This window comes from Aythya marila (assembly GCF_965140915.1).
Source record: "Aythya marila genome assembly, chromosome: 7".
In the NCBI taxonomy this organism is placed as follows: domain Eukaryota; kingdom Metazoa; phylum Chordata; class Aves; order Anseriformes; family Anatidae; genus Aythya; species Aythya marila.
In genome coordinates, this window is record NC_139048.1 from 17,854,677 (window position 1) to 17,870,358 (window position 15,682).

Consider the following 15,682-nt stretch of genomic DNA (forward strand, 5'->3'; position numbering starts at 1 on the left):
GGTCCTTGGTTCCACACCTGCCACTTGTTTTCTGAACTGCACTTGCAAGTTTCCTGGGGACAATTCTTTTTTGTTAGGTAATCTTAGAATGAAAATAGAGGTAATTTAAAAGGAATATACTTGGTATTACACATATATCCCTAAAACTGTTGGTCGGTGAGTACCACAACACAGAAAGACCAGTTTGCTCTGAATGAGCCTGTTCCAGTAGGGACTCCCAAGTTTTGAATGAAGTTTGAAAACATCATATAAACTTCTCCTCAGACAGGATGCTAACAACATTTCTTGTTTCTTCCAAACAATTTGCATGAACTCCGTGTAAACATTGCTGACCACTGAATTAATTATAGTCAGCGCAGGGGCTCAGTCCTCACTGAAACTGGCTTTGTGACCATGGCCAGAAGGACATGTTCTGTATCCTTAGGCAGGTATGCTACAAACAAAATAGAATCCTCCTGCATGAGCACCAGTCTCTTCAGCAAATTAACTATTAAGTATCTTCAGAAGGACTTGTGGTTTATTATGGACAGATGAGCTTTTAGAAGAACACCACAGGAAAGTGATGCCTGTGCAGCAGGTTCTCTGGAATGTGGGTGCTAATAATCTTCTGCCTCATGTGGGGAAACAGAGTGAAGCAAATCTTTGTTAGTAAACAGAACCTAGAGAAACTGTAGAAACAAGTCTACTTTATGAAGTAGTGAGCAGTCTGTGGAATGGCCAAAAAAGTGATTGCTTGATGAAAGATCTTATGGATTGGTAACTCTGACATCTCTGCTCAATGAGAGACAGAGATGAGTGCTCTGCTAAAGTCTGAGCTAACACCATGCTACATTTTTAGTTCAGGCTGGAATCATCTACATTTTACCTAGTTCTACCGCATACCAACATATGGGGTGTACAAAGTTTATGTAATTTCTGATATTGATAGATACTAGGGATCAGATGAAGAGCAAAAGATAGGTGAACCTGAGTACTGTCCCTTATTTTTAGTTTGGAAAAAGACGAGACATAGGAAAGAGACAATGAAAGTAATGCATATTAAAAAAGCATAGGAAACGCAAAGCCTAAAAGATATACAGAAATCTCCTAGGACATGTGATGTTGCCTTTACCCAGAGAAACCACTCAACTGAGATAGATTTTATTCAGTTTTGAAAACACTGGAGCAACAATTTGAGGTTCAGGTAGTCTGGCTTACAGCTGAACATAACATGAAGTACCTAAAAGTCTTAACCCCCAATGTCTGTCAAATGTCTAGTTATCCTGTGCCTCTAACCACATCTATGATGGTCTGCAGGCTTGCAAAGAGCTGCTAGAAACATGAAGCAAACAGGACTTTAATTTCCTTTTCCATGGTGTGCCATCATATAGAGGATCTCTGATGAGACCAGCAGTCAGAGTACGAACAAGGAGACAGGGCCCTATGTGAGGTCTGGCAGAGGGCAGCCTGCAGGGTTGTGGTGGAGCAGCTCTGCGTTGAAGGGATGATGCCAAGAGCTCTTCTGAGGAGCAAAGCAGTGATGCCCTGCCAGTGTATTGCTGGCTGGTACTGGGGGCTGTTCCCTGCAGTGTGATGCAGATTAACAGAATTTGAGGATTCATACTATAGGATTGAAGGTAGGTTTTGGGAGCAGCAGCTTAAGTTCTTGATAGAGCTGGTGAGAACTGTACATACCATGTTGATGTTTTTCATGTTAAGCCACCAGACTGAAGAATATATTTCTACAAAGTCTGGCAAAAGCATGGTGGCTATTAGGGATGATTCTTAGTTTTCTCAGGCATTCATTCTGAGAATCACAGAATTGTAGAGGTTGGAAGGGACGTCAAGAGATCACCGGTCCAAACCCCCTGCCAAAGCAGATTCCCTAGAAAGATCAAGCAAACACTATAAAATACAAAGGTAGAGTTCATTTAAGGAAATGGTTTGTATGTGTTCTTCCCTTCATCTTTGAACTCTATTCCTCTTCCCAAGTACTCTCACGGTTCTCATAAATTTTCTTCCTGCATTTGCCAGATGATTACCTGTTGTTTGAGTAGGCATGTATGGGAAAGAAACCAGTTGTTTATCACATGCATCGCTCTGCTGAGGCATCGCCCAGTCAATATCCTACTTGGATAATTTAGATGAAGAGATACCATATGGGATAACACTGATGCTGCAAATATTTGTGCATCTGCAGGTTTGTGCAGATGTAAAGCTCCACTCATTTTTAGGGGCCGTTGTGTTTCACATTGTGCAATACTGCCAAAGAACTGGTTATGGAGGTCAGTAGCTCAGGCAGGCCAGGATCAGCCTTTATGAGTGATGAATCCTAAGAGTGATGCAAAAGGGAAAGATGGAAATTCAGTAGCTCTGGCTCCTGTATTCTGTCCTCAGAACGCAATTGTGAAGTGTGCACATATCTGTGTCCTGTTTTGTAGCACCTGCTGGTGTTGGGGAGATTTTCAAACGGACTGTACTCTGCAGGTATAGTCAATCAACAGCTTCAGCCCTGGGACAGAACTTTCTTAAAACTAGACAAAGTCTGAAGAAATGGATTCTCTGGAACTAATCATCCCAGCCTACATATCAGTCTTACCACTTTTAGGTCCAGCACATGTTTAAAAACAAGTGTGCAGTAAATAAATTCAAAACCAAAACTCATCCTTTTCCTCAAGTAAGGGGGTGTGAGAACATGTGAGAGACAATAGCCATGTTTCTTAATACGACCAAAAGAAATGCGAAATAAGTGCAGAGACAGGTGTTTGGTGCAAGAAGGGAGTAGAAAGAGCTTATGATGGAGCCTAAAGCTCTTCATTTACTGTATGTCCAGATAACATTTTTGCTTTTTTACTTTCTGTTTGCTTTCTCCCCATTTGTTTATGGTAATTTCCAACAGTCTTTGGGAGTTCAAGGCATGCATTTGGAAACTGGGAAGGAGATAGAACAGATCAGTTGTGCACTGGGAACATTCCTGAGGGCAGCTGAGTTGTTGGAACAACTGTCTTAGGCACAGGATGGACTGTAACAGAGGTACCCCAGTAGCAACCGTATGAGCATTGGGATGTAAGGCTAGGAAGTCACCAGTCACCTTGAGTCACCCCAAAGAAACCCATCACATCTCAGCTGTAGACACACATGTGCAAGCATCACAAGATTCAGTAGTTCCTACTAAGTTTCCCTTACCGTTTCTCAGGTGAAGGCCCTTCTGATAAATTCCTAGTTCGATTCTGGCTCACAGAAAACTTTTCAAGTACTGTAAATTCTTTCAGGAAGTACACAGACTAAATAGCTCCCAGTTCACCCATCCACTCAGTCTTGGCATCTTTTGCAGAAAAAAACAACTTATTCAACAACAACAACAAAAAGATTAAAACAGTCAGGATTTGAATCTTCATTTATAATCATGTTAAAGAACAGTAAGGATATACATCTAGCAGAATTGAACCTGTGACTACATGAATTTCCATAACTCATATCTCATCTCAGTTGAGAGTTCAGATCTCATCGCAGTTGGGCTGCTTATCTCTTTTCCAGCTAAAACTCTGACCGCAACAGTCACTTCAATAATTTATAAGAGGGCCAGAGATGTGACACTGGATTAAATGGTAATTTACACTGTCTGGGGAAAGGTGATGCCTGAAGCTATCTATCTCTGTGCTATTTGAAGACAGGTTTGTTAGTTTTTTCTTTAAAAAATTATTTTCCTTTTGTTGTGGGTTATCTCTGGTAGACAACAAAGTCCCACACACCCACTTGCTCATTCCCCGTGGTGGAACTGGGGAGAGAATCAGAAGAGTAAGAGTTGGGAAGCTCATTAAAAAAAAAAAAATAAAAAAAAAAGGAAAAATAAGGAGTTTATCCACTGCTTCCCACTGGCAGGCAGATGTTTAACCATTTCCAGGAAAGCAGGGCTCCATCACATGCTCCATCACATGTAATGTTTACTTGGGAAGCCAAAAGCTGTAACTCCAAAAGTCCCCCAACAACACTCCTCCTTATTTTTCCTAGCTGTTATTGCTGGATGTGATGTTTTATGGCATAGAATATCCCTTTGGTCATTTGGGGCTAGTTGTCCTGGCTGTACCCCCTCCCAGCTTCTTGTACGTACCCAGACTGCTTGCTGGTAGGACAGCGTGACAAACAGAAAAGGCTTCGAGGCTGTGTAAGCACTGCCCAGCAATAGCTCAAACATTGGTGTGTTGTCAACCCCATTTTCATCATAAATCCAAATCTCAGCACCATGAAACTACTATAAAGAAAATTTGGCTGTCCCAGCCAAAACCACCTTAATACCATACGTTTGTATATTGGTGTTAAGAGAGAATTAAGTAATTTACTAAGGTTGTTCCCACTAGGGAACAGCTGAGTGATTTAAGCCTTTATAAGCGTTTATAAATTCCAACAACCTTGCCAGCTGATGTTGGAGAGTGCCCATTCCTTAGGATCTGGACATGACAAAATACTGACAAGGAATGAGGGCCACAAAGATGATACGGGGCCTGGAGCATCTTCCCTATGAAGAAAGGCTGAGAGACCTGGGTCTGTTCAGCCTGGAGAAGAGAAGACTGAGAGGGGATCTCCTCAGTGTATATAAATGCCTGAGGGGTGGGGGACAGAAGGATGTAGCCAACCTCTTCTCAGTGGTTTGTGGGGATAGGACAAGGGGCAATGGCTGCAAGTTAGAGCACAGGAAGTTCCGCACTGACATGCGAAAGAACTTCTTCACAGTGAGGGTGATGGAGCATTGGAACAGGCTGCCTAGGGAGGTTGTGGAGTCTCCTTCTCTGGAGATATTCAAGGCCTGTCTGGACGCCTACCTGGGCAGGCTGCTCTGAGGAACCTGCTTTGGCAGGGGGGTTGGACCCGATGATCTTTCGAGGTCCCTTCCAACCCCTACAGTTCTGTGATTCTGTGAATACCTTTTACTTCTGAGGTGTTACTACTCTGATCAATTCATTGGGAGGATACCAGGGAGGTTTGTTGCAGTTAGGTGTACTGTGTGTTTCTGTTCCAATCCAACCTAATTTTCTTCCAGTAAGGAGCCAGTGAAATGTTTAGAACTGGTGCCAGCAAACTGCCACTAGTCAGTGGAGCTATCCAACTTTAACCAGAGAAGGATAAGTAGTTTTAATAGTCTACCCACCTCACTGGAAAATAAGTTTGAAAATTGTATGGTAATAAAAGTTCTCAAATGTAACGCAGATGGATTGGATTTAAGATGGGCAGTTGCACGCATTTGTTTTAAAACTTTGAAATAGAGGACATGTAGTGGATTCCAATTATAAAGGGAAAAGGGATTTTGGAGTGTCTTAAACACTTAAAATATACATATCCTACTCAGAAAGGCTAAGCATAATACAGAAATGTTCATCATCTTATTCTTAGAACCATGAACACTCAAGCAGAATGGAGGCATTGAGAATAAATCTCTTCCCAAGGAAGCTCTACGGCATTTAATGTGTAAAATGAGCAGCCTAAACATGAGTCATGTTCATTGTTTGGGCTGGGCTAGGAAGAAATGAGTGAGCAGATGGTGATGAAATGGGCTGGTGTGTTTAATAAGAGACTGAAGCTAATTACACCTGGAACTCTCATCAAAGGTGTGGGATCTTTCCTGGTAGACATCTGACGTGTTCTTGCAGAGAGTTTGAGTTGTATGCAAGTGGGAAGTCGACTGACTGGCAAACTAGCTACTGTTCTCAGTTACTTGTTTCCAAGTTTAGTTTTCTTACTTTTTTTTTTTCTTTTTTCTTTTTTTCCCTTTCTTCACTAGTGAAATTTTCTTCTCTTTTTCTTTCCCCAACCCCCTAGTCTGTTCTGCTGCCTTCCTTTTTAGGCAACCAGAGGCTGTTATTGCAAAAATAACAAAGGAAAATGCTTCTCTCTGTTGTAACTTGTTCTGTCAGTCTCCCATAAGCTGCTGTTCTCACGTTTACCTCACTGGGTTGGGTTTCTGAAGGCAATTGTTTCATGCTACCACGCAGAAAGCACTTAAAGGAAATGTAGCTTAAGAAAGCGAGATAGCTACGTTTTAAGTTAAATATTAACCAGAATTAAACAAGCTCAAGAGCATTTCAAGTGAGGTTAACTTGTTGGGCTGGTGAACAAGAAAGAACTCAAGCAGTGAAGAATAGGCATGGGAATACTCTATTCAGAGGTACGTGACCATTTTCTGCACAGTAACTGAAGCTATTGGAGCTGTGGATATACAGTAGTCCTGTAGTTGTTTTTTTTTTTTTTTTTTTTTTTTTTTTTTTTTTCCTTTCACATCCTCACATACACAGGCTTAAAACCATGGAAGTTCTTTTCCTTTGGAAATGCTGTGCTTTGGCTATTACAAATTGCAAAAGTACTGTTTGTAGGAGCAAAGAAAGTGCAATAACCAGTATAAGTGTTGTGACTTCACAAAGAAAGTATGTGTTTGTTCAACATTTTTTTGCTGTTCTGCGTTAATATCAGAGAGATTCTGAGCACTGCATAATTAAGGACTGCAAGCAGACTCCTCGGCTTCTGTTGAATACAAATAATAAAGGTAGTATCTAAGGAAACCCCCTGTCCCAGGACTGCTTTAGGAAGGTGATTTAAAAAAAAAATAATAATAAAAAATAGCTCTTTATGGGTTTATCCTCAGACTATTGTCCATTTAGCACAACTCTGGATTTCAGCATAGGTGCTACCTAGACTTACTAGTTGTTTTATAACCTTTCCATCTGTGCACTTGGAAACAAATGAAAGTTTCAGTTCTTTTTGATTGTGAATACAGTGAGTTGTACTGCTGTTTATCTTCCTGGAGATAACATCAGATAGCTGCTCCTTTAAAAGGTTACATTTTGATGCTGAAAGCCACCCTTTTATTTTTAAAAGGCTATTCAATGAAATTAAACATCTTCTCCTCTCTCAGTATTATGGAAAGCTTGAATCTGTGCATTCATATGCTGATAGGCTGAGTAGATTGAGTCTTATTCTGAAAGTATTTGTTTCCTCTTTCCAGTTCTACTACTCTGAGATAGTACCGTACAAGAAACCAGTCATCTAGCTGAATTAAAGTGGTGTTTAGAGAATGCTCAAATGCTGTCTCTATCTTCCATGCTTGTTAATTAATAATTTCATATGGTTTGTTATCCTTCCTTTAATTTTTTTTTGAGTGAGAGGTAATTTGCTTGGTAAAAGCAAATCATTTACACCTGATAAAAATCTACACAAGTGCAAATAAGAAAGTCCAAGTTTTATTTGCTGAGAAGTATGGAAGGGATAATAGTACATTCCTCAGCATCCCAAATATGATTTAGACTTTCCTGTTAAGTTCATAGCATGCCTCTGCATGAATTTTAGCACACAGGAAGACTTTGTATTGATTCAGAATATCTGGATGTTATGAAGTGACTCCATTTTTGTCTAAACAGCTGGTGTCTGATGTAACTTTGGCAATCCCTTGCAGTTCTTGAAGGAGAAGGCAATTATCACCTGAAATTATTGTTCCAGTTGCAAGACCAGCTTTACCTTTAGCTTCTTCTCTAGTGGCTGAATGCTTTGTCCTTAGTGCTTTGCCTCACACTTTTATGTCATGTTTGGTAGAATTTGCTGAATATCTGGTAGCCTACCACTACCTCAGCAAATCTAAGCAGAGGAAAATACAAGAAGCTCTGAAAACAAACCAGGAAATTCACATGTGGCAATTCATCTGAATCTGAGCAAACTACCAGGTCCTGATTTCGGACATATGACCCATAATTGAGACTATAAATAAACAATTCCATAGAGGCATTGTCCTTCTATCTGACATCTAATGTTTTTTTACTTTCACCCCTTATCTGGTGATCTTGTACTGAGTGATTTTAAACATTAAAATCCTTGTCTGTCCTATGACTACTTCTCACCTTTCCTGTAGCCTCAGATACCGAACAATGCAATCCTCTTCTAAAGGGCTCGTAAAATGTGTTTGTATAATGAGAGATTCTGATCTAGCTAGAGAGCTTTTGCTTAAAAGTCCATATTCAGCTTTTCTTTGAACACCTGACTTGGGTGACCATCAGTCATTGCCATGTGTAATCCTCAACCCCAGATTTCATAATAACCATACAGGCAGGCTCTTGCACAGCATTGTGTCTGTGGCTCGTTCTTCCTGCAGAGCACTGAAAGCTCTCTGGAGATGCCAATGTCCTTGAGTGCCCCTTGGTGGCTGCTCCCAAGCTGAGTAAGCTTGCTGTCAGCCTTGTATCCACACAGCCAGGTTTTGAAGAGCTGCCAGGTCCCCCTTCTTTCACCTCCCACACAGCACGGTCCCCAGTGCCTGCCCTTTGTTCTCTTCAGTCAGGCAGAGCTGTGTGCTCTGTCCATGAAGGGTCTGAGGCAGTTCCTGGTTTGCCCCGATCCTGCAGCAGGGAAAGGGCGCCCCTGGTGAGGGTGGGATGAGTTTGGTGTTGGGATTCTGTGTTCTCTGGCCTTCTATCATATGTTTTGTGCAGCTGCTAGGTTCTGGTGTGCAGCTTGTGTCAGTGTAGGTGGTGCTGCAGGAGGGTGCGAGCAGAGGTGAGGGGATTTGCTGTGAGACTTTTCAAAGAGGTGCTCACTTCGTCTTTACCTGAGCTCAAATTGTTGGTCCTGCTCCCTGCCTTTCAGACCTGGAGCTCTTGTTTGTATCTTGTTTGTGCTTTGTGTAAAGCCTTGTCTCCTCTGCTACGGTGAAGAGCAGGACTAGGCCTCTGCCGAGCTCTCTGGGGTGCTCAGGTCACTGGGAGCTGACAAGTAATGTGGTGTAGGGGAGAGCCATGGACTGCAAACCTCTCCAGAAACTGAGCTCAGTTCCCACTGATACTTTCCTCAGGTTTTTTTTTTTTTTTTTCTCTCTCTGGGAGCACTGGCCTTAGTATCTCATGTGCCTAAAGAGAGGCCATAGACTTATATCTGTCCTCCAGTTGGCAGTGCATCTATAACAAGGAAACTGTGGTGGTTCTCCTGGCTGTTATACCCTTCCGGGCAAGAGCAACAGCTATTTGAGACTTCTGCTGTCATAGTCCTGCACTTCTCCACAGCTGAGTCAGTCTCAGTCCAAGTTGTGAATCTTGGATTTTTCTGATACTGCCTTCCAGTTGCTCTGAGTATGCATCTTGTGAGTTTTTTTCCCTCTTATGCATGATGGACAGCTAACAGTAATAGAGTAACCATAACATCAGAAGCTGCTTGTTTAGCTGCGCCACTACTGAGACAGGCTTCCTACACTGTGGAAATCTGGGTGAGGGCTTCCTGACTTACAGTCTCCTTGCTTTTCTGTAGACATGAAATGTGTTTTCTAGGGCTTAACATGGAATCTACTGTCTGTACATTACATTGTCAGAACTCTGTAGTTGCCTCAGTGCTCTTTGTTTGTTTAGACTGTGATAAAGGATAAGAAATAATAAATAAATAATAAAATAATAAATAAATGTATTATTAAATATATTATTGAATCAAAATATTATTAAAATAATAAATAAATAAATAATGAATTCTAAATAATAAATCCATAAATAAAATGATAAAGGATAAGAAAGAAAAACTGTAGGTAATATTTAAAGAAAAGACCTGTTTGAAAATATAAATAAGGTGAATGTTTTTTAATGTGAGAAAAATTAAGCTAACAACTGGAGGGGGTGGGGAAGTGGCTCAGTGTTCAGGGCTAGGTCTTGTAGCATATTTAGACTGTGATAAAGGGAAGATGAGAAGGAAAAACTGCTGGTGATATTTAGAAATGCCCTATCCTGGAAAATGATGAAGAACCCCGGTACAGAAGAAGAAAGAAAAGAAAGAAAACTCTTCCTTTTGAATGGAGAACTTCAAATGTTACCAGTCTGCCAGACTTCCCACTGTTGGGCTGTGTTAGGATACTAGAAACTCAAAGCATTCTTGTTATTCTCAGCTTCATTTGCTGTGTGTCATCTCTTACCACCATCTTCTGGAAGTCACCTAGAATTACAACCTCTGTCAGAAATGCTTGGCAGTTTCGTAGCATGTGCAAGTAAAAGCCAGGATGGGCAGTACAAATGTCTTAGTGAATCATATCGGTTGATGAATATTATCTTCTCTTTTCAGCCCATTTGCCAAGCAGCGTATAATAATGATTTCAATGAAGTTCAGCTCCTTTTGGATAAAAACAGCAATTACGTGAATATCCAGGACAGCTTTGGTGGAGATACCCCTTTAATTTGTGCATGCAAACAGGGAAACAACAGAATAGTTAGCTATCTTCTAAAAAGAAATGCTGATGTCAACCTCAGAAACAAGGTAAGTGGCCACAGACTCGCCCTTTGCACTGACTGCTCTTTAAGACTCTTGGAGTACATGTGTGTGAACATTGCCAGTACTTCCAAACCTTACTTTTGTTTCCAGCTGAGGCATGTCTAACCCCTAAATTGTAATTCAATAAACCTTTATGTTTCTTTTTATCTCCTCACTTATTTTCCTGACTTGCCAATGCACACAGGATACAATAAACATTGCCAACCTGAAATTCTTTCTATGTTCATGATCCCAGGTTAGGTAATACTGCATGGCATCCCCAGTATATTCTGCCTGCAGCAATTTGCATTTGTCCTACACTCCAGCTTATTTCTGTTCCTTCTGTTCCTCTGTTGTGTTTTTTTTTTTTTTTTTTTTTTTTTTTTTTTTTTTTTTTTATTCACCCTAGTAAAAAGGAAGTTCTGAAGGACAGCCTGTCCATTTTTCTTACAGCATGTCCATTTTGGGCCATGATGTAACACCATAACCTAGTTTGTAAGACTCCAGTTTGAGGAACTGTAGGGTGTTTAACATGAGTGTTCTTTAACACCCAAGTCAACAGCTCTGCCCTTTACTAGCTCTGGTACATGCAATACTCAAAGATTTTGAAACTCTGTTCTCACTGAGTCTGCTAGGGGTCTTGCTATTTCCTCTGTGTGTATCTCTACGTGACATTGAGCTCTTATAAGTCTCTGCAGCCAAGTTTGCAGACATACTTTTGGAATCCTTTGGATCCCACATCCTTCTTTCATGTGGAGTCCAGTTTTCACGGGTCTTTACAAGTTAAATGTGCTACCACTTGAAAGAAGCAAAATGCATGTGCCAGTTTCTGCTTGAAAATCAGAGAACTATTTATAGTAGATAACCTGGGAAAAAAAAAAAGATTGTGAAATATAAAAGGATTGAGTATTGTCAGTATTAAACAAATATAATCAGATCAGTGAATCTGATACTAATCAGAGTTATTTTGTATTTAGAAGGACCGCACTTGTCTGCATTATGCTGTGAGAAAACGGTTTACCTTCCTTGACTATGTGCTCATCATAATACTCATGCCAGTTTTGCTTATTGGATATCTTCTCATGGTGAGTCTGGAGGAAAGCAGAAAAGCCTCGATATCTTTACATTTCCCCTTATAACCTTTCTTATGGTGATATTTTAGGCCAGGAATGCTTACAGAATGCTCTCTTTGAAACAAGAACTAATGGAGAGCAATGGAAGAAGCAGTGTTTTTGCTACAAGTGTAACTGTTGAAGGGGCAGAATTGTATCACTGCATCAGTTTGGCATTTGTAGAAGCCAGACAATTTTATTATTGTTATTATTTTTTAAGGAAAAAGAGTATCTGCCAACATCTACTTAATCATGTATGCAGATGAACTGTCTCACTGTGTTATTCTTTTCCTTGCACCAAACAGATCTCAAAAACTAAGCAGAATGAAAACCTGATCAAGATGTTGCTTAGGGCTGGAGCTGATGTTAATGCTACAGACTTTGTAAGTGGGATTATACAAACGTAAATATGGCTCATATGCATAAAATGTTACTAAAAGCAAACTTCAGAGTCTTCTGGCTATAAAATACTGCTTCCAGAGTAGGACCAGGGACTGAACTGATTTTGATGTAAAAGGAAGATTCAGTTTTTCACATTGACACTTTGGCAGGAGTTTTGTAATGTACACAGCTAATTCTCCACTGACAGCTCAGTGCAGCTTTCTGATCAAGCTTATTATTTTCTTAGCTTTAGAGCCAGAACAACTGTTGTTACAAACACAGCATCTAAAAACCAATGTGATGTTGTTGGATGTGCACTTTTACTTTTTACTTTAGACTATTATAATTGACTATCTGCTTCTTCACTGCTGTGGTATGTACCCCTGGAGGGAATGATTTTCTGTTTTTTTGTTTGTTTGTTTGTTTGTTTTAACTTTGTCAGTCCCTTTCTGACCAAAGTCTCTTAGAAGAGAATCCAGGCCAGCTGGGTCAAAATGCTGATGTATTAAATACCTGATCCTATAAAGATTCTAGTAATATAAGGATCTGGGTTTATCATCATTTAAGAGTTCTTGGACTGGAGTAGATACATGGGCAAAGGTCATGTCCCAGTGCTAGACCCTGTGTCTTTTCTTGGTTTTCAGAGTGCATTGATCTACCACGTGTAATGTCTGTGTTGACTAGTCTCCTTGGGTGTGGCAAAGAGCTACTCTCCTCTAAGGTAGAAAAGGAGAAACCACAATTTCACCAGCAATCAAATTATAAAACACTTAAGCAATACTGTTTGCTCAAACTTAAGACATAGTTGTTGAGCAAAAGATTATGGAATCTTTTGAAATAAGTAAAGAACTATTGGCTTCCTGATAAAAGGTATCAGATTTGTTTTAGCAACTACATCTGAGGAGAGGAACGATTTTTTATTTTCCTGTTGCTCTCATGAGAATGTATTTTACTGTGTTGTGCATTGGGAAATGAGATACGTTTTTAATGCATTTAGTTATTAGGGGAAAAATGATAAGGCATAGAGTAAAATTGATAGAATTAACAAAGATCTAATAAAGAAGTGATAAAAATAAAATTCTTCTGCTACTGTTTCCCTTCAGTCTGGTAGCACAGCCCTTCACTATGCTTGTGAAATGAAAAACCAGACAGTCATTCCTCTGCTTCTTGAAGCTAATGCAGATGCCTCTGTAAAGAATCAGGTAAGACAGTGGAGTTAATAACTGTATTTCCTTATCAAGAGGGTGAATAATTACGTTGTAGGCCTTGGTTGGTGTACAGCAGTTAAAAAAACAAAACAAAACAAAACAAAAAAAGACAACAAAAGGTGCACAGCTTCTTGGCATCAGACTTGTTTGCTGTGGGGGTATAATACAATATTTGCCCCTTTGCCTTCATTGGCAAGACCAACTTTAAAATCCACATTCTTCACTGTCAGATTTCTTCCATTCAAAACTGCCTAGATGTTCAGTGGATTGGCAGATCTCTTAGCTGTCTTTAGAATACCTCAGCCTAACTCATAGCTGTGATACATTTGTTCCTAAGATGCAGGCTGCAGGGAAGTATTAAGAGCCCTCCTAGGTGCTTTGTTGAGCACCATTCTTCTGAAAGGAGCTAAGTCAAGCAGCTGCTGTCCTCAGAGAAGCTCAAACATTGTCCCAAGAGATATTGGGAATACCTGTACTGCTCAGCTGAGATGAGCGAACTTCTGCCTGTATAGATCTTGAAATCAGCTCTGCAGTGTCTTTGGACATTAGCCCCAGGAAACAGTGGATTGGCTATCACTACCTAAGTGGGGGCAAGGACTCTGTCCCTGACTTTAGCAAGACTAGTATTAGACCTGGTATGTTGGTATTTATCATATTACAATGTATTTCATCTGTTTCTTTCAGGATGGGGAGACTCCTTTAGATATTGCGAGAAGATTACAGTTCAGCAACATTGAAAGCATGCTAAGGAAAACTTCCTAGTGCTGGATGGGGTGCTATCAAGGACTCTTGAACATGCAGAAAATTACCCCATCTGGCAATCCACCTCTCACAACTGCAGGAGTCCTGCGGAGGACTGCGGTCTGGTACTTGATAGAGTTTTGGTCCAAATCGACCTGTTCTTTGCTGCAGACTTTGACTGTTTTTTATGTGACTTGTCAGTACCCCCAAGGCTGTGTGGGTTGAAAGGAGTTCATTTGCTTCTACTAAGCTGTGAATGACTACAATAATGGTCAAAACATTGCCCTTCGCATCTGCTCCCCCAGTTTTACTGCTTGACTTGCACAGACAAGCAAGTCAATGGTAAGACTTCTGTAAACCTAAACATTGCACATGATTGGCAGCTGATGGAGTAATAAAATATCCTTTAGTGTGTGTTACTGGTTCTTTAGGGGATATGCTTGACAACTGAACAGTATACCACAGCAGCTTATATAAGGTCTGGCACCCTTCCTCTTAGTATTTCTTTTCCAACAATGGAAATGACTTGTCAAACAGATCTCTCTGTTCTACCTCCTTCCATCTCTGCTACAAATTTCACACACCTTGTTGCTGTGAGGGAAGTTTTATCTTCTCTTTTCTCAGATAAGAAAGAGCAAGAAGAGATTAAGTTGTTGAAGTCCACAAACAAAGCCAGTTCCCAGGTTGCTTTAATGCATTAATAAATAACAATGAAAATATGTTAGTCTCAGAAGAGAAGCAAGTGTCTAGACTGACTACCTTTCCAATATAAACAGTTTACTAATAGAAAATAAATCAATAATTGAAATGCTGATGATGGGAGCCAGATGTGTCATTCCCAGGGGACTAGACAGGATAGTATGTTTTTAAAAGTGGTGCACACAGCAGAGGATGCACATACCAAAACAATAATAATAAATTAATGTTTCTTCTCTTGCATATATGAAGGCAGTAGAAAACCAGCAGTCGTAAATGATTTGTAAATGTGGCCTGGCACTTTGCGATTTAATAACGTACTAGTAAAGCGGAATCTCTCCTTTCAAACACTGCTGTATCTTGCTTCTTTGGTCTAATGGATCTTTGTTTTTATTGTCAGTTTTGACCATTTTCTGTAAGCTGTCATAAGTTTAGAAAATAAGTGCCATGATCAACACTGCTAAGGCCTCTAGACTATATGTATGAGCAAGTTAGCATGCGTTTTCCGTGTTGCAGAAAGCCGGTGTATTTTTCAGTGTACTTGTCCTATTGGATACTGATTCCAGCTGCAGAGGGTCTTGATTGAGCAATATGGGGTCAAGGCCCCACGCAGAAACACCTGGGAAATAAACTACCCTGTCTGAGCCTATAGCTATATATAATATATATATAGTGGCTATACCATTTTGCGTATAGCCTGGGGACAGTATCTACCAGATCAACTTGTAGGTCAGTAGATATGAGGCACTTGTTTGGATAGCATGGATTTAGTATGGATTTAGCTGCTATCTCTTTGGGCTGGAAGGGAAAACTGTTGACTGTTTTCCTATACTGAAGAAATTTTGTGAATACAGAATGATCAAGACATAGTATTATGTAAAAGTCAAAGCTGAAAGCCCAGAGTGCTTTCAGCAACTCAATTGACAGTGTCAAGAATACTATATGGGGAGGAAGCTGTATTGCTTGGAGTGCAGCTTGCCTGATGTATCTGCATCTCCTCATTCCTCAGCTGCCACCTATGGTCTTTTTTTTTGGGGTGTTTAGAGTGTATGAACAAAGCCTTGGGTGATGTGTGATCATAGAAGACAGGAGGAAACTGGGATGAGTCCAAAAAGAAAAGGCTGACACAGTTCTTCTGAGGTTGCTTTCCTTGGTATTTGGAAGTCATTGATTGTCTCCTCAGACTCTTATGAGTTAAAATAATCTTGTTGGTCATGACAATGTTGGTAAACATGAAGAGGGGAAAAAGAAAAAAAAAAAAAGCTAAGCTCTCTGGCAAGTGGATAAATTATTTAATTTAAATAAAGG

At 40.2% G+C, this 15,682-nt stretch overlaps 1 protein-coding gene across 2 annotated transcripts; it reads left to right on the forward strand.

The window, feature by feature from the left end:
- Positions 1–5,868: 5,868 nt before the first annotated feature.
- Positions 5,869–15,673, forward strand: ANKRD22 (ankyrin repeat domain 22; the record flags this gene model as incomplete). 2 transcript variants are annotated; one of them, XM_082765101.1, is made up of 6 exons in its annotated part: positions 5,869–6,139; positions 10,051–10,242; positions 11,214–11,321; positions 11,654–11,731; positions 12,833–12,931; positions 13,622–15,662. In XM_082765101.1, the coding sequence occupies 6 exons, from the start codon at positions 6,119–6,121 to the stop codon at positions 13,697–13,699; spliced, it is 576 nt and encodes a 191-aa protein (XP_082621227.1). In that variant the 3' UTR covers positions 13,700–15,662. The 2 variants fall into 2 exon arrangements, with proteins under 2 accessions (XP_082621227.1, XP_082621226.1); XM_082765100.1 differs by lacking the exon at positions 5,869–6,139 and having other exon boundaries at positions 10,027–10,242; positions 13,622–15,673.
- Between the last annotated feature and the right edge of the window lie 9 nt (positions 15,674–15,682).